Below are 25,870 nucleotides of genomic sequence, written 5' to 3'. Positions count from 1 at the left end.
GAGCATGCCCTTCTAATGGAGGGAGACTATCCCACTGATGCTCATTTTTTAAATTTATTGCTGCGTCTGTTACATGAACTTTGTGTCACAGTTAAATTGCTGTTTCTCAAGTTTAAAAGTGTAAAAGGAAACTCCTGCCTTTTAAATTTCTGTATACCTGGATTTATTAAAGATTGTCATCAGGTGACACTGTAAAATTGTATGGATATTTACCTTTAGTGAAAATCAAAAGTAAAATTCACATGTATTTATTTTTTACATTTTTATCTAATTTCTTGACAACTTGAATAAATTTGGGGAAAAAAAGAGCCTTCCTAACATATATTAGTAAATTAAGTTCTTAACTGTTGCAATAATTAATGAAGCTTGAATATCAGAATTGTTACTTTATAATTTTAAGAAAGTCATGTTTTTGTTTCACTGCTTTGTTTTTTAGCTGTTCCCTTGTCACTGTCACAGCTAAAGAGACTTACCTTCACACTTGACATTCTGAAGTACTTGGGGGTTGTCCTCTGTATGTTGACATTAAATAAACATGTGAATGCATTGTAAATGCAGATAATTTTCAATAGTTATTTTCATATCTAAGCTTTAAAAAATGTCAGAGAACCAAGAAAAACTTTTAAATGCTGTAAAATTAAGGGCCTTGTTAATGTATATGAAACAAACAGCCTTAGAAATCACTACCTCTTAATGCTGATACTGTTTCTCATAATTAGAAGCTTACTAAAGGAACTGTGTATTGGAGGCCAGAGATACTGTTTTACGTGACCCTTGTCCCTGCTGACTCTAGTCCGGGGAAGGACTCTGATTGACTTTCAACTGAGCCATCCCTGCTTACTGAGAATGCTGACACTCTAAACTCAGCCACATTGCCAGCTTAGCGTGTGGCCTCCGGTGCTCTGCAGCCACCCAGCCCACCATTGGAGCAAGCTGAGGGTGACTGGCAGGCCTCTGTAGGAGCTCTTTTCCTAGATAGATTTCTCATGGTCCCTGCCCCTAACCTGGAACCGTGGCTGCAGGTTTGTGATGCCTGTTGGGGCTATCCTATAGATGCCAGCCCTGAGCCCAGTGCATCAAGAGCTGAGCAAGCAGGAGTGGGTGTTGGCAACACTCTGCGTGGAGTGGGAGGAATTAGCCATTTGTATCCTCCTGCTGTGAAGCCCCCTTACTCCCTCTGGACAGAGGCTGCTGTTTTGAGCAGCACGCTGGCACCTCCATCTCCATAGAGCCAGAGGTGACAAGAAGGTAAGGGTGAGTGGCAGGAGGCAGAGTTGGCCCAAGTGGTTCACTTTCCTGCTGCTTCTGAGATGATAAACCTGGCTCAGGGCCTCCTCCAGGGGCGTGCTGCCCTCCCTGCAGAGCCCCTGGGGCTGGCACACACGCTCTTTTTACCTTGGCCCTTAGGCTGCCAGAGCAGACAGGGCACTCAGATCTGCAGCTGCTATGTGGCCACCTCCACGAACTGCCATGGGAGCAGCACATGGCTTTTTCTTGACACTGAGTAGATTCAGAGCCCTAAAAGGTAGGTGATGGCACACACATTTTGATTAAAAAAAATTTTGTTTTTACTTTGAAAAAAATTATATAGCCATCCCTGCTCTGTGGCTGCCCATGGAAATAAATGGTAGTTTGTTAGTTCCTAGTTGGTGGGTCTCTGGAGAGGGACACTGGCCTCCCTCTTCTAGTGCTGACCTGCAAAGCCAGCCTCTCTTTTGGGCTGGGCAGACTCTTCAAGTGTGGCCAGCTGGAAGGGCTTCAAGAGGATGCAGACTGGATTCCTGTGCTGAGAGGGCTTTGGCCTGACCGCAAGTGCTTTCCTCTGTACAGGGACCTCAGAGGAGCACTTAACTGGTTGTACCTTTTATTTCCTCTGCTCCTAGATGTCAAAACATGATTATTTTCCCTGGGTGGCTCTTCTCAGTAATCAAGACAGGTTGCATGGCCTCTTTGTGCCACCCTCCTTGTGGCCTGCTGGGGGTCAGGTCCAGGGTGCCCAAGGTCCAGAGGGCCTGGTGAACAGCAAGCTGCGTGGGCAGGCACAGCCTCCCTGGGCTTCCCAAACCTGGCTCATCTAATCTGGAGACTTGGGCCCCACTCACGCCTTAGAACAGTGGCTCCTCTGCCCAGCTCTTCTCTGGCGTCTATGTGGTACGTGGCGGTGAGAGTAATGGATTCTTGGGGGAAGGAGTCCTAGGGGAGGCACGTTGTGAGTGGAGGTCAGCTGTGCTCTGTGCCATCTCCAGAAAGCATCACTTTACAGAGCTGAGCTCTCTGCCTCCGACTGAGCGAGTCACGCTGGAATGCAGGCAAAGAGCTCGCTGAAGAGGGCCTCGCTGACCTCCCGCTCCCAGCGAACATCTCTGCACCCCCTCACCCTGTGGCCACAGGGAACACAGGCTCCCGTGGCACTTGCTGCTGGCCCTCCAGAGAGAAACTGTGTTGTCTGCAGTAAAGCCTGATTTGCATGTTGTTTTGGTCTGCGGTGGGGAGGGTGACCAGAGAGGGTTTTGGCCAATCCCAGGTAGATGAGCTGGTGAGGTGGCATTCCATCGAAACTTCCAGGCCTCATTCCACAGCTGCGCCTGAGGTTCTGTCCCCTCAGACTCTTATGGGCCACTCAGATTTGCATGGGTGCATGGGGAAGCCCTCCCAGAACCCAGAGACAGAAGGCTAGCGTGGGCCTGATAGAACTTCAGGACACGACCGTCCTCTGGTGTGAACCTCTTTTTTTTTTTTTTTTAATATCTATTCTTTAGTTGTAGTTGGACACAATACCTTTATTTATTTATCTTTATGTGGTGCTGAGGATCGAACCCAGGGCCTCCCACATACTAGGCGAGCGCTCTACCACTGAGCCCCAGCCCCAGCTGTGAACCTCTTGACCCCACAGTCTTGTCTTGCTCTCAGACTCCCCCATCAGCGATGTCTACTAGAGCGGAACATGGACACGTTCCTTTGTTGTAAATTGCTTTTAAACCAAAATATTGTTTTCCTGTATATTCTGCTGGAACAAAGTTTAATTCTATTGCTGACTACTGTAAATGGTAATCAAACCCAAACTAAGAGCTGGAGTATTTCATCATTTAATTTTGAAATGAAATCTTCAGGAGGAATGAAGTGCAGCTCTGCCTAGGCCATGTCAGCTTCCTGACAGATGCAGGGCCTGTGGATACCCTGGTAGACCCTCCCTGGGGTCTGTTGCATCACTCTGCTGGGCATCTCTTGCCTAATGGATATATGTAAAGCCTCAGTGTCAGCTGTCCCATTTCTGGTGCACAGACCATGGGTCATACAGGTTGCTGAGGACAACTTTAGTCTGCACAGTTCCAGGCTGTCGAAGAGGAGCTAAAAAACAGGCTGTCGAAGATGAGCTAAAACAGAGGAGCACCTTCAGCACCTTCACCTCAGGGTCCTTCACTGTTCCTGCTCGCTGCCCCCCATGGAAAGTAATAAGGAAGCAGTGAATTAGCACCTGCCTAGTGGGCCACAAGGATCACTGTGCACTTGACTTTGGTGACGGCTTGGAGTAGACTCTCCACACTTAAAAATGGGGCTTCCACAGCTCTTTGGTGAGACTGTGCAGCCTGGCTTCCCCAGGTGGTGTAGACCATCCTCAATACCTGTTTTTTAGCTCCTCTTCGACAGCCTGGAACTGTGCAGACTAAAGCATGGGCTGATGGTGGAGCTCGGTGGTAGCACACTTGCCTAGCATGTGGGAGGCCCAGGGTGCCACCCCAGCACCAAAAAGAAAGAAGGCAACTTAGATTTTATCTCATTTTGAATTCCAGTTCCCCCCATTGCCTCCACTGTCCATCATGGCAAAATGATTCTGTTTCCAAGAAGTGAATGGGCATCCAGAGCCATGTAACTTCTCAGAGGTGATTTGCTTCTCCTCTGGCTCTATGGAGGGGCTCCAGTAAGCCCTTGACCAAGTGCCCGGGCCGTGGGGGTTTTCACCCAAGGCATACCTGATGTTGGCTACTTCCTGGCTTAGGATGAGAGGGTAGGGAGCCCTGCACAATGACTCTTCTGAAGTAGTTGTTAACCAGGATTGACATGACAAGGACGAAGCCCACCAGCAAGCCCCTGACTCCCCCCCCCCCCCCCCGTGGACTGCAGAGCTGAGAGGAGGGGGGCGTGAAGGCAGTGGAAGGAGTGGAGACCCAAAGCTCGCTCTTGACCCTGAGCCTGTGGAGGACAGTGAAGGTGGCAGAGGAGAGTGTGGGCTGTGGTTGGCTCTGGGCTGTCACCGCAGACACTGGGAAACAAGTGTGCATTTCCTCTACTAAGAGTGGGGATTCTCCTTTGGCCCAAGGATTGGTGACTTGGGGGTGAGGAGGTGGCCAGTGCGGGCAGTGTCCCCACTGGTATCAGGAACTAGAAGCCTGGTGCCCAGGTCACCCTTTGTCTCCAACCCCCACCCTCCCCTGGAACTTCAAATAAAGTTGCTGCATCCTCCAGGGTGGTCACATTTGGAAGGAGGGGCAGGGTGACAGTCAGACCGTCACTGTCCCTGCAGCTGTCATGGACCTCCTGTGCTACTGAACACCAAGACTGGAGCCAGTCCAAACTGAAGTGTGCTATGCGTGCCGCCCACACACCGACCTCCATGGCTTTCCACCAAAAATACCAACAATGTGCATTTTGATTAACATGTTGAGACAAGTGGGATATATTCAGCTAAATAAGATTAAAGTTAATTTCACCTGGTGTTTTTTGGAGATGGACACAATACCTTTATTTTATTTATGTATTTTTATGTGGTGCTGAGGATCAAACCCATGTGCCTACCACATGCTAGGGAAGCGCTGTACTGCTGAGCCACAGCCCAGCACTCGCCTGCTCTTTAGTTGTTAAAGATGCTGCCAAGAAGTTGTGCCTTTGGCCCACTCTGGTCTAGAGGCAGCACCTTCCAAGCCAGGGTGGGGATCATGTCAGGGCACCCTGTCCCCCTCCCCACCCCAGGCCAAGGGTGGAGGGCTGGCCCGGCTGTGGATCTTGGCCCCTCTCCCCCCAGAGGGAGCCCATTGCCTCTTCACTTAGTGGCACTGACAGTGGCTGAAGCCCAGTGCTGATGGGCCCCTTTGTCCGTCCACCAACATGTGCATGCCAGGGTGTGCGTGATGTGCTGCCACCTGCGGTGTCACTGCCCCCCACTTGGCTCAGGCTTCTCCTCTACCTGCTGTGCCCCCTGTGCCAGGACTGGGTGTACCAGCCCTGTGGCGTTCAGGTTTCCTCCCCTGCTTTGGGCTGAGTGGGAGTGTGAGGTGTGTGCAGCTCTTCACCACAAAACTCAGGACAGGGCCCTGTCCCCCTGTGGGGATTGAGAGGAAAAGAGCTCCTACAGAAACGGGGCAGGGACCAGGGCCACATTCAGTCTGCTCTTGCCTGATCTATCTAGAGGTGAGAGACAGCAGATCAAATGACATGGAGGCCTCAGCCATTCCCTAGTGTCCCTCCAACCGGGTGTGGACGCAGCTGAAGGTCGATTCAGATAGTCACCCCTCATTTGTATCACTGCAAGGCCCATGTGTGACAATATGGCAATGTGTGCTTAGAGTTAACAGCGCACCACGTCAGCAGTCCTGATCCAGCCAAGAGCGTAAGAAGCCTATGCTGGGGCGGGAGCCCGTGCCTCAGGCCACACTGTTGTCCTCTTCAGAATGTTCAGCACATGATGGACTCTGATGCATCCCAGTAATAAATGCAAAGAAACGCAAATGTTCTTGACTGTGTGCAAGGGCTGTAAGCCCTCTTGGGCTTCTCGAAGCTCATCCTGTGCTGCAGGCCACACAGGAGAGCCTTCCAGTTCCTCACACCCTCCCTGCAGGGGCGGACGCTGCCTGGCCTTCCTGGTGTGAGCACGATGCAGTGTCCAGGATGGAGATACTCTGCTCCTGCTCCTGCTTCTCACATGCAGCTGCAGCCTCATGGCAGGACTTCCCACCCCAGGGCCTGGACCCACTTTTCTGTATTGGTAGGCCTCTACGCTGGAGGTCAGTTAATCCAGAGGGTGCCGCCTTTGCACCACTCAGCAAGAAAGAAAGACACCCCACCACCACCAAAAAAATATATATATATGTCTTTTTAAAAAATGCCAGTAGACTGTGTCTTTGGGGGCCAGACCCTGCCTCTGAGGGGCCAGGTGTGCAGACCAGAACTGTCGTGCCCTGGGCTGCAGTGGGGAGTCGAGGGGGCCACAGCCCTGCCTGAAGGCCCTGATGACCCAGCAGGTGCCCACACCTCTGGGCCAGTGAAGTTCTACAGAACCCAGACTGCTCAGGCCCAAGAGACCACTCTGTACCCCCCAGCCAAGGCCAGTCCCACTGTCCCTTCTGCGGAGTGTTGGGGCCCAGGTGTACCTGCACGCAGGCTGCATGGGTAGGAGTGTGAGCAATGGCCACAGAGGAAGCAGATGGGTGGAGCGGAGGACGCTGGAAGCACTGGCGTCCTAATCGACAGAAACTGACCTTGTGCGCTGCTGGCGAAGGGTGAGCACGGGGCTTTCTGCACCCCTGTGTCTTGCTGGATTAATGTAGACTGCTTTGTTTGCAGGGCTTATTGTCATCCCCAAACCAGGCCAGTTCTCCAGGTGGAACTGTAGTGTAGCGACCCCACTGCGCTCAGACTCCCCGACGCGCGGGACTGCAGGGACCGAGGACGACGACGGAGAGCCACGCTGGAGCCACGCCAGGGTGGCAGGCCTCGGGCAGGCAGGCAGACATCCCGAGGGCCGTGCGGACCGGTGATGTGGCGCCGTGCTTCGCACTCTGCTGCCCGCCCAAAGAAGTTTCCATTTGAAGTCAGTCTGTTGGGGCTGCAGTAAAAATAAGAAATGGTGTTTTCTTGCTTTTTACTCTAAAACTCGATGTAATGAAATCTCACACATATATAATATATACATATATACATAGTGTAAATAAAGTGCTTCTTGGACAGAGACCTCCTTGATTCAGCTGTTACGAGTAGTACTTCCCTCACTGGTTTTGCACTGGTTTTTTATACTTTGGGTGGTCAGAAGACAACCTAGAATGCACTCAAACAGAAAGAGTTTACTTTCTGACTTAAATGTGTAATTCAGGAAGGTGGACGCGCCAGTCTTACATGTTGAAATATTGTTTGCACTTCAATGGTTTAATGCTAATAGAAAATGGTGGTGGATCCCTGGCCCTTCACGGTGTGAAGGGAAGACACCCTTTTTATCTGTTAATGTTTATTTTAATACTGTTGTTTCTAATGCAATCAACTCTGTATAATGTGTATATATAATGTAATTCTGCAACTGGGGGAAGTAGCTACTTCACTAGTACTTTTCATCATTTAAGAGTGATATTTCTAATTTACAAGAAACATTAATATTAAAATTATCTTGAATATACTATTTGTTTATCTTCTGTTAAATTTGCTCAATTTTTAGCATGGTCTTTGCTGAATGAAGGGTTGGTATGGCATCAGGCTGTGCTTTGGAGTCCCCTCCATTGTCAGAGTGTGGCTCACTTGGAAGTGCTCGGGTTCTTTGCCCTCGAAGACTCATCCATGTGGCACTGTGGGCATCTGCACGTGTGTGCAGAAATTGGACTTAGCACGCGGGTCTCTTAGAGCTTGGAGCCCATCTCCTGTCCTTGAAAGCTGTGGCCGCACGTGACACAGCTTGTGTGAAGGTGCTCGTTAACTGCTCCTGGAAGAAGCCACAGGTGGCATACCTAGATGGCCAGGACCAGCTCAGGGCATCTCGCCCCTGTGCTGCAGCAGCTCCTCAGCTCCTCAGCTCAGCAGCCAACAGGACGACTTACTCTTTGTTGTTTCTTTTCTTTTTTTTTTTATTAATCATATTCAGCTGGATCCTTCAGAAGTTTTATTTGGTGACACTAAGCCATCAAGTGTGTGGAACACATTGCTCTACGTTATATCAATTTGGGGAATGTTGAGGGAATTGGGGCTTTTACTGTATGTCCCTCTTCTCTGAATGCAGCAGTTCACTGGGCTTGATCTTCCTGAGTTGGCTTCAGTTCTTCTCGGTTCTTAAGCTGCCTGCACCCAGGCTGGGGGTGTTGGCCTCACCTGAAGCTGCCACTGCCCAGGGACCTTGTGAGGGGACTTGCATGATGGTGTGAGCCTCTGGGAGGTGTAAATAACCAAAATACTAACATTTGCTGTCTTAAGTGAAAGAATTAGAATTCATAAAACTTACACATTAAGAATGACAGTATTAAGGCTGGGGTGGTGGCTCAGTGGTAGAGTGCTTGCCTAGCATGTGTGAGGCACTAGATCCTCAGCATCACATATTCATAAAAATAAAGACATCGACAACTAAAAAAATTTAAAAATTTATTTTAAAAAAGAATGCCCATATTAGAATTAAGTGTTAGCGTATTTGATGTAGTTTGCTGTTTCTATTAAAGCACTGGTTAGAAAACCCTAGAGGGCCCACGATGCCTGCAGGTACCTTGGAATGAGCTGCCTTTCAAAATCTGGGATTCCTAATGTGATCATCTCCTGGCTCTGTTTCCTGTCTGAGGAAGTGACAAATTCAGTTGACATGGGGGCAACAATTACACAATGTTAAAATTATAAGCACCATTTGGTCGGATGGCCCACAGTCTGGAGTCGTGTCACTTATGGTGCATGGCTTGGTCCTTGCTGTGCCTCAGCCCAGCCTCCAATGCCCTTTGTTGGGTCTTGGAATGGAGTTTGCACTTGGCCAGCTGCACTAAAGCTGTCGGATGTGTCCCGGCACACTATGGATGCCTCTGTGCCAGGAACAAATCTTTCTGGCTCTGTTCCCAAGATTGGTTCCTGGCCAACGGTCGAAGATGGCTTCCAAGCCCTGACTGCCGTCGACACACAGCAGATCCTGACAGACAGCACAGGCCAGCCTCACGATGCACCATAGGAGGTGGACTTGCTCAGCTTGCCTGGTCAGGTTCAGGTCTACTGCTCCCGCCTCTGGCCTTGTGCTTTCCTACATGTGGTAAATTGGCGAATGTGGCACTGGGCATGGGGCCTGGGTACAAAGGAAGCTGGGGGGAGGTGGGCAATGCAGGGTGTGGCATCCATCTCAAACCTAGCTGCCCCCACGCTGTGTTCATGGGTGGCCTGGCAAGGACTAACCCAGTAGGCCTTCCCATGGTGGGCAGCAGGGCAGAAGACAGCAGGACGTCATGTCTGCACCCCGTCTGTTCTGTGGGTGAGTTTGTGATACTAAGGACCATCAGCCTTTGATTCCTTAGCCTGGGATGTCTGCATGCTTGCTCTGCCCCAGCCCAGCACCCACAAGCCCCACTCTGTGCCCTAAGATCTGAAGTGTGCCGTGAGCAGGAGAGGGCAGGCGCTCAGCAGGGTTCGGCGGGCAGTCATGGGATATGTGTTCCTACTGGGTGAAGAGGTGGAGGAGGAAGCCAGCCTTCACCTTTCCAATTTGAGAGTGGGCAGAGACCCCACAGGACTCTGGGGTCAGGGTGGGGATGGCCTATGCCCTTCGCCCTGGTCAGCAGTTGCCCATTGTAGGGCCAGAGAGAACCACCAGGGTTGATGCCTCCTGGCTGGTGTGAGCTGCAAGGGAAAAGCAGGAGCCCAAGGCTGGCCAACAAGAGTGTCCTGTCCAAATCCACGGAAATGGGCTTGTCCCTGTGAGGCTAAGGTCTGCCACATACAGGACCAGGGCACTGCTGCAGAGCTTTCTACCAGAGACCAAAAATTTTCCCTTCATGGTTCATGTACTTAAAGGGGTAATGATTTTCCTACATATACAAATGCTCGTCTGTGCTGTAACCAGTCCTCAGGACAGCAGGGTGCCCGTAACTGCAGCTCTCAGGACTTCTCCAGGGCCCACTGCCTCCACCCAGGCCAAGTGGCCTACCTACCTGCCTTGCAAGTCCTGCTCCTCTGGCTTTTGCCTCAGGTCCTTCCTGCGCCAACTAGCAGGACTCTGCCTCCTCCCAATCTGTGGACCCATCTCTGTGGCCTCCATCCCCTATCAGGACCCCTTCAGGGGCACCCTGAAGGTCATCACGGGATGACAAGTTTCAAAGAAATCTTGTCCTGCCCTTCCCCACAGGCAGCATCTCTGTCACCGTCACCTGCCTGGCCAGACATCCATGCCCAGGATTCTTCACCCGTGTTGCCCTTGTACTGCCAGCTCCTCTTCTCTTGCCCCTGTCCCTCTGCATGGTCCCACGTTCACCCTCCTACTTCCATCTGTCCTGTACTTTCTGGGGCTGGGGCCACTGGAGAGACCTGGAAGGAAGGGTCACAGATTTGCCTCAATAGAGGGAAGAGGAGACTAAACACTAATCTGGTAAATTCAGTTTTCTTTTTAATATTGTGAGTTTGAGAAAATAGAATGAACATTCAATGACTAGGTTACATTTCAAGGCAGAAGGGGCTTAGCAGAGGCTGGGGTGCAGCTCCGCGTGGGGCACAGGCCTAGCGCAGTGAGGCCCTGCACTCCACCCCCAGCACCACACAGAAAACAGAAACCACCTGGCGGGGTTCTGCTCCTGCCCCTAAGCAGCCTGCCTAGAGCCTCACCCTGAGTTCGCAAAGCACCACTTTTTCTTGCCACGTTCCTGTCCCACCCCCACGGGGAGAGGGTTTTATACATGCGAATACGTTTTAGTCGTGGATGGACACATCTATTCATTTTTATGCGGTGCTGAGTATCAAACCCTCATGCATGCAAGGCAAGCGCTCTGCCACTCAGCCCCAGCCCCAGCCCCAGGGTTTCTTTTTGTGCCCAACTTCCTCTTGGCCCTCATGAAACAAAGCTCAAAGCACCACTGGCAACCTGGCAATGCCCACACGCCCGGGAAGACACCACTCACTGGAGCCGAAATCCCACGGCCACTCGAGGCTGGGGCTCGGCAGACAGAGCGGCCTGAGCTCCCACTGTGGCACGGCCGCCAGCTGTGATTCAATTCCGTTTGACCCTTACTTAGTGCTTTTCTCAAGTGAAACAGAAGCCACATTAAAGTGTTCCCAATGTCAGTGGCCCGATTGGCCTGCAGAGGCTGACGCAGCAGTGGTTAGTGAGGACCCGAGTCCAACTCAGAGACTGCAGAGATGAGGAACTGCAATGACAGCTTATTTTTTAATAAAATTCAGGGGTCTCCAACAGCATAGTCTGTAAGGCGTCACTATAATCCTGGGGACGTCCCCCAGTAGCACTGGTAAAGCTCAGCAAGGTGTGGCCCACGGTGAGCCTCTCCCCCAAGCCTGACCCTACAGGACAGAAGGCACCAAGCGTCTGTTTTGACTCAGAAGAGATACAAAATATTTTCTCCACATCCTACGTCATGAGAATGAAATGAAACCCTGGAGGAGGTGTCGCCAATGCATTGGGGACATGCAGCGCAGCTGCCCTGGGGGCAAGCACACGGGGCCACGTGGCAGCCCAGAGCAGGTGGCCCAGGCAGCATGTTGGCACCAGGTGTACCGGGGAGCTGGTGCCAGGCATGTTCTGGGCCTCGACCCACCGTCCCACGCGGAGCGGCCTGGGCCTGCCCTCACGGTGCCTGCTCTTACTCGAAGGAGGCACGGGCCGCCTCAGCACCCTCCGCCTCTCCTGTCGATGGTGGGCAGGCGGCACTGTTTCAGGCTAGGCTTGATGTCCTTCTGTGTGTCTATCTGTGAAAGGAAAACCAGGGACACTGACTGGAGGCTGAGGACAGGTGCAGGGGCAGCCCCCAGGGACAAAGAGCAGGACAGCTACCTTCTTGTTGGCACCCAAGCACTTCAAGGGTCTCAACATGGGGACTCTTCCATTGGTCCCAGAACTGAACACTGACTGCAGTGTGGGGCTGGAGTATGACAGCTTGGTCACTCCCGAAAGCCTCAATTTGGGCAGTTCCATCAGGCAGGCCGGTCCCCGTCTCTTGCCATGGTCCTCCTCTTGCCTCAGGGGCTGTTTCTTGAAACAGAACAGGGTCAGTTTTCCTCCGTGGAAATCAGGAAAGGCACAGGCAGCCCTCTGCTTCCACCTTGGTCTAGTGGAACTTCCTGGCTAGGCCAGGGCTAGAGCTCAGTGGTGGAGCGCTCGCCTAGCATGGGTGAGGCACTGGGTTCCAGCCTCAGCACCACATAAAAGTCAATAAAATAAAGGTATTATATCAGCCAGGCGGGATGGCACATGCCTGTAAGCTTGGAAGGCATGCTTAGGAGGCTGAGGCAGGAGGATGGAGAGTTCAAAGCCAGCCTCAGCAAAAGCAAGGCATTGAGCAACTCAGTAAGACCCTGTCTCTAAATAAAACACAAAACAGGGTTAGGGATGTGGCTCAGTGGTCGAGTGCCCCTGAGTTCAATCCCTGGTGCCAAAAGATAAATTATAAAGATATTTTGTCCACCTATAACTAAAAAGTAACAAAACTTCCTGGCCTGAGGCAGGTCCTGCAGTGATGGGACACCCGCAGGTAAGGCACCCTGTGCGTCCCATGGGGAGAGGAGAGTCGCATACATCAGCCCCTCTTGGCCAGTACTCCTGGCCCACCCTCTGCAACCACTCCACTCAGTTCTGCTGACCCCATGGAGGCTGGAGTGACCAGCCTCGCCTAGCGGTGACCTGCTCTGAGTGTGGGTCTCAAACGACTTGCAGACTCTGACCCCTGTGCCTCCTGCTCTAACTGGAGGTCCTGTGCCCAACCTGCCCCAACAGTTTCTGTGCAGCTTGTGAGCTCAGAATGGGTTCCACCTTTTATTTATTTGTTTGCTCATTCACTTATTTATTTACTAGGTGAACACAGTATCTTTGTTTATTTTTATGTGGTGCTGAGGATCGAGCCCAGGGCCTCACATGTGCTAGTCTAGTGCTCTACCACTGAACCCCAGTCCCAGACCAGGGGTTCCACCTTTTATAAGGATTGAAAGAAAACTTTGATGGCATGTGAAATTCAAACATTTGCGCCCAGAGTTTCACTGGGTCATTCCCAGTTGGCAGAGATGTCCTCTGCAGCAGCTCACCAGGCAGCCAGGAGTTGGACAAGCGAGGCAGTCTGCCCTCACAGACTCAGCACACCTCTGCTGTCACTGAAGATGGTGTGGGGGGGTGGCAGCAGGGCCAGCAAGTTCCAGGAGGAGCGTGGCTGAGGGGGACTCTGGAGGCCCTGCTGGAGGGAGCCGCCTGCACCCTGCGCTTTAGAGGCGTGCCTGGAGCTGTCACAGGTGCTACACACCTGGACCCAGCGGTCGGGTCACGGAGCAGCGCCCTGGCTGCAGCCCTACGAGCCCTCTGCTGCTGGCTGGGAGCTGGCTAGTGGTGGAGGGTGGTGAAGAGCAGAATTGTGGGAGGGAACGTCCCTAGCAGAGCTCTGGTGCCAGCCCCAGGCTGTGAGGCTGCTGGGCCGAGCAGGTGGGTGCCCGTGGGTGCTGGGCCAGATTGTACAGGGCAGGTGAAAGGAAAGGCAAGGGCTGTGACGGGGCTCAGGACTTTCACTGGTGGGAGGTGGCTTTCTGTGACACCAGGAGTGTCTGCAAAGGGTTCTGGCCTGGAACAGGACAGCTGTGTGTGGTCAGCACAGCAGAGAAATGCATGGAAGGGTCCCACATGGGTGTCAGCCGTGGGCCCTCAGCTAGTGGGGCAGGGCAAGCAGAACCTGGGGAGATGGTGAACAGCATGGTGTCCAGGTTTCAGCTGACATGGTACAGCTGGGTGTGCCACTGCCCTCCACAGATGGCCACCTCAGAGAAACAGGCCACCAGTGTGTCCAGCCCACTTAGTGGGCTGTTCCCCGCTTGCTGATTCCAGTCAGTACCTGCCTTCTGCCCTCCTTTGAGAACTGCCCGTTGAGACCGAGTAGTTCGGGCCCCATGGGGTGCTCTGGAAAGAAAGCCCTTCTGTGGCTGGCCAGGGCATGCTTCTCGGCCACCCTGCAGAGGAGAAGAGTGGTCACACCCAGGGAAGGCCCAGAGCACCTCTGCTTGTCTGCTGTCTCTAACTCCAAATCTGCTGTGACAAGAGGGTCCCATGAGCTACTAGGAGGAGCAACCAGAGGCGTGGGATCAGGTGACATCCAGTGGCTCTAATGCTCAGCGTGGGCTCACACCACCCCACAGGATGCCCACCAGACGCTCCAGAATCCTCACCACCGGAGCCAGGGCCCTGCCTGCACAGTGGCTACGCTCTCCCTGCCTGCCACGGAGCTGCTGACTGCTTCACTGGGGAGCACACTGCCCAGAACACGGTGGGTCACGGGAGGCACTGACCACCGCCAGGGTGGGGACCCTCCAGAGGCCGGTTTCCTGCCTACCGTGTGCCGCACGGCCACGCGGAGACCCACGTGAGCCTACCTCTGCTCCTGGAAGTAGGGATGCAGCAGGGCCTGGTGGGCAGCGATGCGCTCGTCAGGGTCATAGGCCACCATTGCATGCAGGAGGGAGAGACATTGCGGGGACAAAGTGGTTGTCAGTTGAGGTATTCCTGATCCCTTTTTAAAAGGAAAATCAAAACTCATAGCTCTCGACCTGTATTAAAAGCCCAATGATAATAAAGGATCATGCCATTATTTGGAGCACTTGGTCAGTTGTCGTCCTGACTCTAAGGGGACAGTTCATGACCCACAGAAGGGGGCACGCCACCCTGTCCAAACCATAGACGTGCAATGCCAAGAGTGAGCCCTAGCTGAGCCACGGGCCCTGGAGATCAAGCCTGGTCGCAGGTTCATTTGACAAACGTCCCCACCAGGAGGGATATGGAGAGCGTGGGGCGGGGGCTGGGCATGCGGGCTAGGAGCCCATGGGAAATCTTTACTTTCTGCTCAACTTTGCAAAACCTAAAACTGCTCTAAAAAAATAAAGTCTGTTAAAAAGGAGTGTGTGTGAAATCTGTTGTGCTATAAATTTAAGATAATGACCTTTCCTCTAAAAGATTAAAATTTCCTTCCCACATTAGGACAAAATCAAGTTTAAAAATGGAAAAAAAGTAGCATCTAGAATTGCTATCATCTTCTTACCTTCTTGGGACCTAGGGCTGCTGGCTGCTCCCTTGGCCCTCAGGGCCCCCTCAGAAGCCCTAGCTCCCTGGCTGTGATCCCACAAAACCCCAGTGGGTCTGTGACACCTTGTCTAGGAGCCAGTATTGCCCTGATGCTGTGGGACGGCAGCAGAAAGTCTCTTGTACAGTTGGTGCTTGGGGGACCTTCTCCCCTGAGGGCTGCTAAGTCCTGTGTAAATACTCCAGGGACAAAACCCGACTCCCAAGCCGTGGGTGAGGCTGTGAGGACTTCCCACAGTGCTAGAGGAAGAGCACCCTGTGAGCCCCAAAGACACAGGCAGCCCCTTTTCCAAAGGCAGAGGAGCCCAGCAGGTGAGGGGCCGAGCGGGGGGCTTGTTCTGCTCCCACCATGGCCCACTCCAGCTGGGGCAGGAGTCCACATCTGACTCTCAGGGCAGCCACACTCACTGTTTGAACTTGGTGAGGGTCTTCTGAGCGGGTGTGCCAATGACATCATGGATTTTTGAGATCTGGTCCAGTTCATTTGCTCCAGGGAAGAGGGGCTGCAGACTGCAGGGGCAGGACAAGAGGCACCCAGGTGAGCGCAGGGCTGCCTCCTCCAGGGGACAGTCCTTCTATAGACTCCCAGGAAGGTCCCCAGAGCCATCCTCAGGGCTGGGAGCCATCCATCCTTCTCCACAGCCCCAGGTGTGTTTCCTGAGAGGCAAACACACTCCTCTATCTGCACACTCCTGTGACTGCATGAAAGGAGCACATCTGCTCTAACTGCCACAGACACATGGGGCCTGACGCCAGCCAGGTGAGTTCTGCTGCACATGGAGGGCAGAGTGGGGCAGGGCTTATGGGCAACTGAGTTCCAAGAAAACTTTTGGTTTACAGAGCTTTTACAGATTTTGTAACAGTGAATAAAAGATTTTAGACTTGCATAAACCAACCCAATCCATGTTACACATCACAAAGAGGAGCCTAAACAGCTCCGCTAGGAATGGCTTCTGCTCAGTCAAGAGCAGTATCTGCAAAGAGAGAAAGAGGGCCGTGTGGATGAGCAGGACCCAGCTCCAAGGTGGAAAACCAGGACACCCCTGCCCAGCGCAGGTTACCAGGTGGCTGGCTCCCTGAGGCTACTGCATCCTGTTCTCCAGCACCCTACCAAACCAGCTCAGGGGATTTCAGAACTGTGCTGGTGCTCGAGGCTGCACGGCAATCACCTCTCAGCTCTCCAGAGTGACAAGTCACCAACATGAACGCTGGCACTCTAAGGGGTGCCCTGAAGTGCACATCTGTATGCATTTCTGTAGTGGTCAGTTGAACAGGTAGGACAATGACACTAGGTCACAATGCTCACTTGAAGATCAACCATGAGAAAGAGGGAGCTGCCCACCCCTGGGGGCCTAACTATGCCACTCCACTCGCCCAACATGGACCAGCCTGCTGCCCATCTCCTAGGCCCCTGCTCCACCTGGAAACCAAGCCCAAAGGCCAGAGCTGGAGTGGGGAGGCCAGAGCACCCTGCGTGCCTGGAGCAGGCCCTGAGGGCACCGCTCACCCTCCCCACGTCTGCCTGGAGGTGGAATGAGCTTGCCTCCCCTCTGCTCTGGGATGCTGGTCTGTCAGTCATTTCAGGATCAAGCCTGGAGGACAGCCCTGTTCCCCAGGAGCCCGATGGTGATGGCTCTGCAGGAAGAGCAAGCAAGGAAAGGTAAAATGAAAGCCTAGTGGACTTTTGTCCTTCTGTGGTGCTGGGGATGGAAGCCAGGGCCTTGCCCGTTAGGCCAGCACCTACCACTGAGCCACACAGTGCCCACCTAGGAAGCTTTCTGCTGAAATAAAAAGTTGAGTGACTGTAAAACCTGGAGGTATGGGGCTGGGGCTGGGGCTGGGGCTGGGGCTGAGCAGTAGAGCGCTCACCTAGCACGTGCCAGGTCCTGGGTTTGATTTTCAGCACCACATAAAAATAAATAAAAATAAAGATTTAAAAAAAAAAAAACAACCTGGAGGTGTGGAGGCTGGCAAGACACCCTTTGGCCTGGGCCTCGCTGTGTGATCTACCCCCCTCCACCTGAGTGTGACCAGGCTGGTGGTCCCTGCTCTACCTGGCGATCTCATAGAACACACATCCTGCACTCCACAGGTCCATCTTGTATGTGTAGAAGCCATCAGTGAGGAGACACTCCGGGGCCCGGTACCAGCGGGTGGAGATGTATTCCGTGTACGGCTGCTTGGAATAGACACTCCGGCAGGACCCAAAGTCCCCCAGTTTCAGGACATCCTGCTGCAAGCAGCAAAAATCAGAGGTGACATCTCTGCAGCTATTATCATACAAACCATTTCAAACGTTTATTCACTAACAGGAAAATCCTGGCATTGACACTAGCGTGGGAAATAGAAATTACCACTTTGTAAGCCTCTGGGGGGTGGGGACGTGGGGATTTCTCTGTGTGGAACATGGCTACAGACATTCTGACAGACTTGGCATGCATCTCCCATGTCTCCAGAATCTCCAGGTAAGTTTCACGCTCCAGCCTCGTGTACCCTATGTCACACCTCCCGATGCCCTGGCTCTGCAGGTGGCTCAGTTCTGGCTCACCCTGCACAGGCTCCCACAGCACGTGGCTTCAGGGGACTCTCGATGGTGCATCAGATAGAGGCGGGGGAAAGCACAGGATGACTGAGCTCGGGCCTGCAGGGGCTTCAGAGTGGGGGACCTCAAGGCTGGCCTCAGGGCACTACAGGGGAAGACCTCAAATCTGGAATGAGCTCAAATCCTGCCTCTGCCACGCTAACATTTAGTGTTTGGGATGGACATTTGAATGGAGTGAATTTTGTCATATTCTTCCAGCTGTATCGACAGTTATGTTGGTGAAACTTACTTAATAAGCCTCCTTTTCCCAATTGGAAAGGGAAAACTCTTTAAGAAACATGCTGAAATAAAAAGTTGAGTGACTAGCTAAACACATCCAGTGGGAAAAGGCCTCATATTCTACCTTTATTCCGAAATTAAATTTCCATATAAAAATTCTTACCTTTATGAGTATATTTTCTGGTTTTACATCTCTGTGAAATATTCCATTTCTGCATTTGGAATATAAAGAATAGAATTAATTGCATCTTTTTTTTTTTTTTTTTGTACTGAGGAATTAACCCAGGGGTATTTTACCACTGAGCCACATCCACAGCTATTTTTGCTTTTGATGTCGTTGTTGTTCTAATTAATTTACTCTTTATTTTGAGACAAGCGCTCACTTAAGTGGCTGAGGCTGGCCTCAAACTTGCAATCCTCTTGCTTCAGCCTTTCGAGTTGCTGGGATTCAGGCATGTGCCACTGCACCCAGCTAACTGTACTTTATTAATTCAAATTCTTGAAAGTGAATTGTATTTTTAGTGAATATAAATACATTTTGTCCATCTGAGAGCTGCCCCATCTCCCAAAGCGTACCTATGCATGTGATCAAGGGATCTGCATAACTGATACATATAGTGCCTGATTTTTTTTTCTGATAATGGGTGTCTTCTTCCTGTACAATCAAGGAAAAGGCAAATTATAGTCACCAATGATACATATCCCCTTTTTAAAAACATATAATCCACTTTTTTTAAAATATTTTTTTAGTTGTAGATGGACTCAATACCTTTATTTCATTTTTATGTGGTGCTGAGGATTGAACCCAGTGCCTTCCACATGCAAGGCGAATGCTCTACCACTGAGCTATAGCCCCAGCCCATAATCCACTTTTTAAAAAAAAATTTTTAGATGTAGTTGGACACAATACCTTTATTTTATTTATTATTTTTATGTGCTGCTGAGGATCAAACCCAGTGCCTCACATGTGCTAGGCAAGCGCTCTGCCACTGAGCCACAACCCCAGCCCCATAATCCACCGTTACTTAATAATATGTGAAAAATCTAAGTTCCTCTGTGAAAAATAATCTCAAATAGTTTTAGGAAAATGGAGTACACTTACAAAAGACATCATTTAAAATCCTACATACTGGCATGATTTCGCTTAAAATCACATAACATACGCATTTTGATTTCAGTTAGAACACTACTGAGTGATAGTCATAAGAACAAGGTCTGATAATCTTGGGTCTTCCAGGACTGTCCCCTTCAAACTGCATTAGTTTTGAAAACTTTGAGTCACTTGAAAACCTCCTGTCTTGCTGGGTGCAACAGCACTCATTTGTAATCCTTGGGAAGCTGAGGCAGGAAGATCACAAGTTTAAGGCCAGCCTCAGTAACTTAGCAAGGTCTTAAGCAACTTACTGAGACCTTATCTTAAAATAAAATTTAAAAGTAAAAATAAAAAGACTGGTGATGTGGCTTAGTGGTTAAGTGCCCCTGGGTTCCACCCTTGGTACTAAAAAGAAGAGAAAAAGAAGACCCCATGTCTTCTGTGACATCCTGGCTAGGTAGAGATCTCCATTGTATTTATTTATTTTGAGACAGGGTCCATGTTACCCAGGGTGGCCGTGAACCCCTGGGCTCAAGGCATCCTGCCACCTCAGTCTCCCGAGTCGCTGGGATGACAGGTGTGCAGGGCACCTGGCTTTGGAGATTGCCACCAAAAGGGAAGAGAGAGAGCACAGTCCAGCAGAAGTGCACAGACTGCTTGGGATTCCACCACCCACATGTCCTTCACAGAGGTACCTGGTGGCCCCAGGGCCACACTGCATTCCTACAGTGTCTATCCCATTTCAAGGCTCCAAACATGCCACCGCGGTACCACAGGGCTACTATTTCAGAGGCCACACTTCACTTGGGAGTGTTTGTAAGTTCATAAGTTTTAAACTGGCAAAGTGACCCATTTTCTCCCCCATGACCATTTGGCCCTTTGGACACCGTTAGTCTCAAATTTGCAATTTCTTTTCACAAATAAGTTCAATCTTTTTCTCTACATAGCTAAATAAAAATGTTTTTAAAAAGCAAATAATAAGGGGGCTGGAGATGTGGCTCAAGCGGTAGCGCGCTCGCCTGGCATGTGTGCGGCCCGGGTTCGATCCTCAGCACCACATACCAACAAAGATGTTGGGTCCGCCGAAAACTAAAAAATAAATATTAAAATTCTCTCTCTCTCTCTTTCTCTCTCTCTCTCTCTCCCTAAAAAAAAAAAAAAGCAAATAATAAGGGGCTGGGGTTGTGGCTCAATGGTGGAGCACTTGCCTCACATGCATGAGGAACTGGGTTCGATTCTCAGCACCCTATATAAATAAAGTCCTCTGACAACTATATATTTTTTTTAAATATTTATTTATTTATTAGTTATCGGCGGACACAACATCTTTGTTTGTATGTGGTGCTGAGGATCGAACCCGGGCCGCACGCATGCCAGGCGAGCGCGCTACCGCTGAGCCACATCCCCAGCCCCCAACTATATATTTTTTAAAAAAGCAAATAATAAGTAATTTAAATTGTAAAATTATAAATTGTATCTAAATGCAATTAACTTTTTCATATAATATCATAACCTTTTTATTGTTTCACAAAACTTATTACCAGTTTCCTGGAATTAAAACAAAAATAATTAAAATCAAGACTGTTAGTTGTCCTGAGCCCAAGGACCTCTAGAATTTTATTACCTTAACATCCATATAAAGGCAAAAAGAAAGCAGCTTCCCTTGTCCCTCAGGGGTGCTCAGGTCCACTCCGCAAGCCTCCTCGACCCCTCGGCCCCACGCTGGCTCTCCCTGCCTAGCATCAGCTTGACACTCCAGACGGCCTGTGGCCAGGCCCCTTCTGCCTCTGGGGTTCCTGGACTCCAAGGCACCCCATCCCAGGCTCAGGCGGAGGCACAGAGTGTTCCTCCCACCTAGGCCTAAGGCAGAAGGCTTGACTCACCGCTAGGCCTGGCTCATCATCTTGAGAACAGCGCCCCCCACATCCCTCCAGCTTAAGGAAGGCTCCTGTGCTCTCAGAGTGCCCCTCAGTACCGGCTCCAGGCTGTTCCATTTCTGAAATACCTTTCCCAACTAAGTGCATACATCCAGACCTTACTGCATAAAACTGGTATCACAGTTATCTGAATTTGAACTTGGGAAAAGAGGATCTTGTTAGAGAAAGTCTCATCTGTCCAGTCTTCCTAACCACCGGGGGTCTTTTAAAAAGCAGATTCCAAGGCTGAGCGCGGTGGTACATGCCTGTAACTCCAGCAGCTTGGGAAGCTGAGACAGGATGATCCCGAGTTCAAAACCATCCTCAGCAATGGCAAGGTGCTTAGCAACTCAGTGAAACCCTGTCTCTAGATAAAATATAAGAGGGCTGGGGATGTGGCTCAGTGGTTGAGTGCCCCTGAGTTCAATCCCTGGTACCAAAACAAAGCAGATTCCAAGGCTCCAACCGAGATCTGATAATAAACCACAAAGGGCTGGAGGCCAGGAGTCTTTCTCAGTGGCCTTGGCCCCCAGCATGAGCCTCCTCCCCAGGTGCCACTGTCCCCTTCCCCTGTTTCTCTCCTGAAGCCTGCTCCTATTCCTGGATCAGGAGCAGCTCTCTCCCTCTGCCCCCTGAGGAAGCGTGTCCCACAGGACTGAGGCAGTGCAGGGACAGGCAGCGGTCTGGACAACCACAGTCCATACCCTCAAAGGACCAGCTGATCACCCACCCTCCAGTTTTTCCAAACCAGATCCTAACCCTGTGGGCCTGAGAGCATGTCTGAGATTCTCACTTTCAAACAGTCTGGAACAAAGGAAATACAGTGCCATTAATGACTCACTCAGGAGTCCCTCCCTGACCTTAGTAACTTTTGTAAGTTAATTTTTACCAAAAAAAAAAAAAAAATCCAGCCTTCATTAAGGAGGCTGCATGGAATGTCCTGTATGACACCAGTAGCGGAAAAAGACTTCCCGAGAACCGGCGTAGCCTGTGGCACCCACTGCAGGAACACGGCCCTCCCTCCCGCTGCTTGTGAAGAGCCAGCGCCTGACCACCCCTGGCCGGAGCCTGGCCCTCCTCTCAGGTTCAGAGGTGCGCGCTGGGCCCTGGCACAGACGAAAATGCCCTCGTGCCCACTGAGGCCCAGAGCAGTGCCCGTGGCAGGTGTATTTTTTTTGCTATTTATTTTTATTCAGTAGTACATTTTACATTTTGAGGGAGATAAGAGGAGGAGGGCAAAAGGGTTTCATCAGAGTCCCCTACATGAATGACACTCCTGATGGTACAAGGACAGGATGAAAGACCAGGCAACCAGAGGGAGGGTTCCCAATATTCCTAACTCATCTCTATAATTAAAATGATAGGGTGTGAGTACCAAGCCCGTGGTGGCCCTCAGTGCCAGCTGCAGTCCCAGTTCCCCGCAGGCTAGGTCATACCTACACATCATCGTCCTTTTCCTTTCAGGGAATGAAGCTGGCCTAGAAAATAGGGAACAAAAAGTTCAGCACAGTTGGGTGACAGTGCTGTGACTTTCTCCCTACCCTCCCCAGCCCACTGTGCTAGGCAGGGCTCAGAGCAGAACTACCAAGGGCCTCCTGGGGCCTGGTGGGCCTGGCCTGGCAGATCCCACAGGCAGGGCCCCCGGGCTGCGGCTCTCCAGGGCACAGTCCTCTCTTTGGCGATGATGACTGTAGGGTTAGCGCACGCATGCTGATTTCTGGGTGGTCTTCAGGATCTCAGCAGCCTTGCTGTGCTCAGTACCTTGGAAATCCACGCCATTCGCACCTAGAGCTTGGTTCCCTTCTTGAAGTCCTGCTGCATGTGCATCTGAGTCGGGAATCACCCTGGAGATGAAAATGCCCAGCTTGGAGGCCTTTCCTCCTGATGTTAAATCCCAACTGAGCTCCGGGAGGCTTCTTCAGTGTCACAATTCGGGGCAGAAACTGGTGGATTTATTGTCGTAGTCCACTTGATATACTCTCATGAGGAAGAATCCACACTGGGGGATTCTATTAGGCAGGCAGGAAAAGCACTGAGCAGTCATCATAAGGAACTGGCCATCCATCTTGGACAAGACCCACCGCTTAAATGCCAAACTACCTCAGCAGCAACAAAGCCCTTAGCCAGCCTTGGCTCGGCTCAGTCAAAACCCCGTGACACCCACATGCCCCTACTGTGCCCCCTGGAGATCCAAGGGGCCCCACTGTCAGCGCCTCTCTGTGGGAGGAGCCAGAGGAGCAGGCAGGGCTGCATGGGCAGAGACCTGCCCTGGTGGCCTGGCAGGCTCAAGGACAGGTCCTCAGGTTCTGTGCCTTGAAGCTGGGTCATCTTAGGCAAGTGAACATGAAAAAGTTTTAACTTTCTTTGAAATTCAGTTTCCTCACCTCTAAAATGAGAAGCTCAAATGAGGAAACGGGCCTGCACACCCGTGCCCCCGGCACACCCACTCAGTGCAGTCGCGCCTGAGGACTGGGTGCTGAGCGGCTCTCCGGACTCAGCCTGGGATGGGAGCCTGGTGAAGTCCAGCCCTGAGGCCAACACTGTGACAGTGAAGCCCTGAGGCCGATGCTGTGACACACCCACCTCGTCACCCTTGGCCTAGGCTCCAGCTCACCAAGGAAATGTCATTGTAACATGGGGAACTTGTGCTGCTTTGGGTTAAAATTAACAGTAGGTGACCTCGGCTTAGAAGAAAATTCCAGTGACCAAAACGCTGCATCACCCACCTGAGTGGTGTGGAGACTGACAAGTAGGGAAAGCAGACGTCAATCATTCTGCACCAAAAGTGCAAAGAAGTAACAGGAATGATGTGACATTTATTTTTTTTATTTTTATTTTTTTTTAGAGATTGAAGTGTAATATTTATTTTTTAGTTCTCGGCGGACACAACATCCTTGTTGGTATGTGGTGCTGAGGATCGAACCCGGGCCGCACGCATGCCAGGCGAGCGCGCTACCGCTTGAGCCACCTCCCCAGCCCTGTTATGTGACATTTATTTAACTTCTATTTTCCTTCTTATTTATGCACAAAGTGAGACACAGTAAAATTATGCAATAGATCTAAAAGAACTCTTGATCAGGATAAAATTAAAATTGCCCAGTGATAGGGCTGGGGATGTGGCTCAAGCGGTAGCGGGCTCGCCTGGCATGCATGTGGCCCGGGTTCGATCCTCAGCATCTCATACAAACAAAGATGTTGTGTCCGGCGAAATCTAAAAAATAAATATTGAAAAAAAAATTCTCTCTCTCTCAAAAAAAAAAAAATGCCCAGTGATAAAGGTCTGTGTTATGGCTAAACAACAGTGCCTCTTGCCATCAGTGGGTCAGAGTTGATGAAACATAAAAAATACAACTGGGGCTAGGCGGGGGCTCAGAGGCAGAGCCTTGCCTGGCGTGCCTGAGACCCTGGGTTCCAGCCTCAGCACCACATAAAGATAAAAAAATAAAGGTATTGTGTCCACCTATAACTGAAAAAACTAAATGTCTAAAAAAATAAGTAAAAAAAAATAAAAAACACAACTGAATTAATCCAGCACAGTAATGTGGAGTGTCATCTATTCACGGAGACTAACCATGCTGCTACCTACAGTCAAACCAAGTTTGCTTGCTTGTTTCCTACTTGGTTCGTTCCTCCAGTGCCATGGACTCATTCAGGATGCCTGTCCCACCACAGCCTCTGAAAAGCCAACCCCAGGAACAGTGTGAGCTCCACAGGGTGGGGCCTGGGTCTGCTGGGTCCCCACTGTGACCCTTCTCTACCACCCTCCAGGAGACAGGCACTTCTCCAACCCTCATCACCTCAGCCTCCTCTGACCCCTGCTGGACAAAGAGAAAACCACCCACCTTCATCTGGCCATCCCCTGGTTCACAGCCACAGGCATCTTGAGAACAAAACCATCCGGAGGGCGTCCCCTCCACCTCTGCCCCTGCTGGACCCAGGCCCCGCACACCTGGGTGCGGGAAGTAGACAGTCCAGACTGTGACCACTCCTCCCTCCTTTCATTATCTTGCTCTTTACTATTTAACAGCACTACTGAATGCCTGATTGCTGAAGACAGTAGTAATTTAAGTCACACGAATTGCTATTCTGGTAAAAAAAAAAAAAAAAAAAAAAAAAGAAGCTGCTGCTTTAGTGATTACTTGGCTTTTAACAGATCAGTGTTGCCCTCACAGGAGCAGACCAGAGGAAGTGCCTGTTCCTAGGAGGCTCTGAGCTAAGGCAGGAGGGAGCTCAGGGGAGCAGTGCAAAGTCAAGGTCGAGGCTGGAGCTTCAGCCCTGCCTCAGGCATTTTTAAAGCTTCACGTGAGGTTATTACTTCATCCTTCAAGCCCCAATTTCCTCATCTGTAAAACGGGGCTGATAATAACAGTGCCAACCACAGAGGGTTGTCAGAGGACTCTGTCAGGTGGTCAAAAAACAGCACCCTAGGTGGGGGTGGGGGCTCAGCAGTAGTTCACTTGCCTGGCATGTGAGGCACTGGGTTCGACTCTCAGCACCACATAGAAATAAATAAAATAGAGGTCCATCAACAACTAAAACAAAATTGGAAAAAAAAAAACAAAACCCGGCACCGTGGGACCAGCCCAAGTTCAAGCCCCTCTACCACCTACTAGGTAATCACTTTCTCTGTGCCTCCATTTCCTCATGCTGAGATGGGGATAATAGCAGTGGCCTGGCGGTTGCTGCAGAGGTAAGAGGAGGTACCTCCGATGAAGTATTCAGAGTAGCACTGGGGCTATAGGAGCCGCGAGCCCTGGTCACCGTCACTCAGTCCACTGACCCTGAGGCGACTTTCCTCCCTTTTACCGGCTCTGAGTTCAGGGTGCCCCACTTTGCTGGCATCTTCATCAGCTCAGTGCACTGAGCACAGCCCTGGGCCCCCAGGACACTGGACCTCTGGGTAAAGCTGGCCATGTTTGACGGCCCCAGTTCCCACTCGGCATCTGCTGCTAAGGGGTGACTCTCAGGATTGAGAGCCACTCCTAAGAATGTACCCATCAAGAGAACAAGACCTCTGCACAAGGCCCGTGGAGGACAGAGCCCTAACCTGGTAA

The 25,870-nt window shown here is 51.2% G+C and overlaps 2 protein-coding genes across 5 annotated transcripts in view; one reads left to right on the top strand and one right to left on the bottom strand.

Annotated features, from left to right (window-relative positions):
* Wdr20 (WD repeat domain 20) overlaps positions 1-7,381 on the top strand; it is a 74,945-nt gene extending 67,564 nt beyond the window's left edge. For 3 of the 4 annotated variants that reach the window (XM_026413781.2, XM_026413778.2, XM_026413776.2), the window contains one exon: positions 6,559-7,381. In XM_026413781.2, the coding sequence (XP_026269566.1) occupies positions 6,559-6,612 (54 nt within the window). In that variant the 3' untranslated portion in view covers positions 6,613-7,381. Of the gene's footprint in view, positions 1-436; positions 535-6,558 lie in introns of those variants that run through there. The other variant, XM_026413780.2, reaches the window with a different exon arrangement.
* A 4,145-nt stretch (positions 7,382-11,526) lies between these two features.
* The window catches only part of Mok (MOK protein kinase), a 46,470-nt gene continuing 32,126 nt past the window's right edge, over positions 11,527-25,870 (bottom strand). The window contains exons 5-12 of the mRNA XM_026413783.2: positions 18,384-18,462; positions 17,971-18,019; positions 17,041-17,219; positions 15,395-15,496; positions 14,284-14,457; positions 13,749-13,863; positions 11,714-11,911; positions 11,527-11,628 (exon numbers count right to left, since the gene is read on the bottom strand). Of these exons, the coding sequence (XP_026269568.2) occupies positions 11,548-11,628; positions 11,714-11,911; positions 13,749-13,863; positions 14,284-14,457; positions 15,395-15,496; positions 17,041-17,219; positions 17,971-18,019; positions 18,384-18,462 (977 nt within the window). The 3' untranslated portion in view covers positions 11,527-11,547. The remainder of the gene's footprint in view (positions 11,629-11,713; positions 11,912-13,748; positions 13,864-14,283; positions 14,458-15,394; positions 15,497-17,040; positions 17,220-17,970; positions 18,020-18,383; positions 18,463-25,870) is intronic.

The sequence above is a fragment of the Urocitellus parryii genome, chromosome 6, assembly GCF_045843805.1.
Source record: "Urocitellus parryii isolate mUroPar1 chromosome 6, mUroPar1.hap1, whole genome shotgun sequence".
NCBI lineage: Eukaryota > Metazoa > Chordata > Mammalia > Rodentia > Sciuridae > Urocitellus > Urocitellus parryii.
This window is presented reverse-complemented; position numbering and strand designations above follow the sequence as displayed.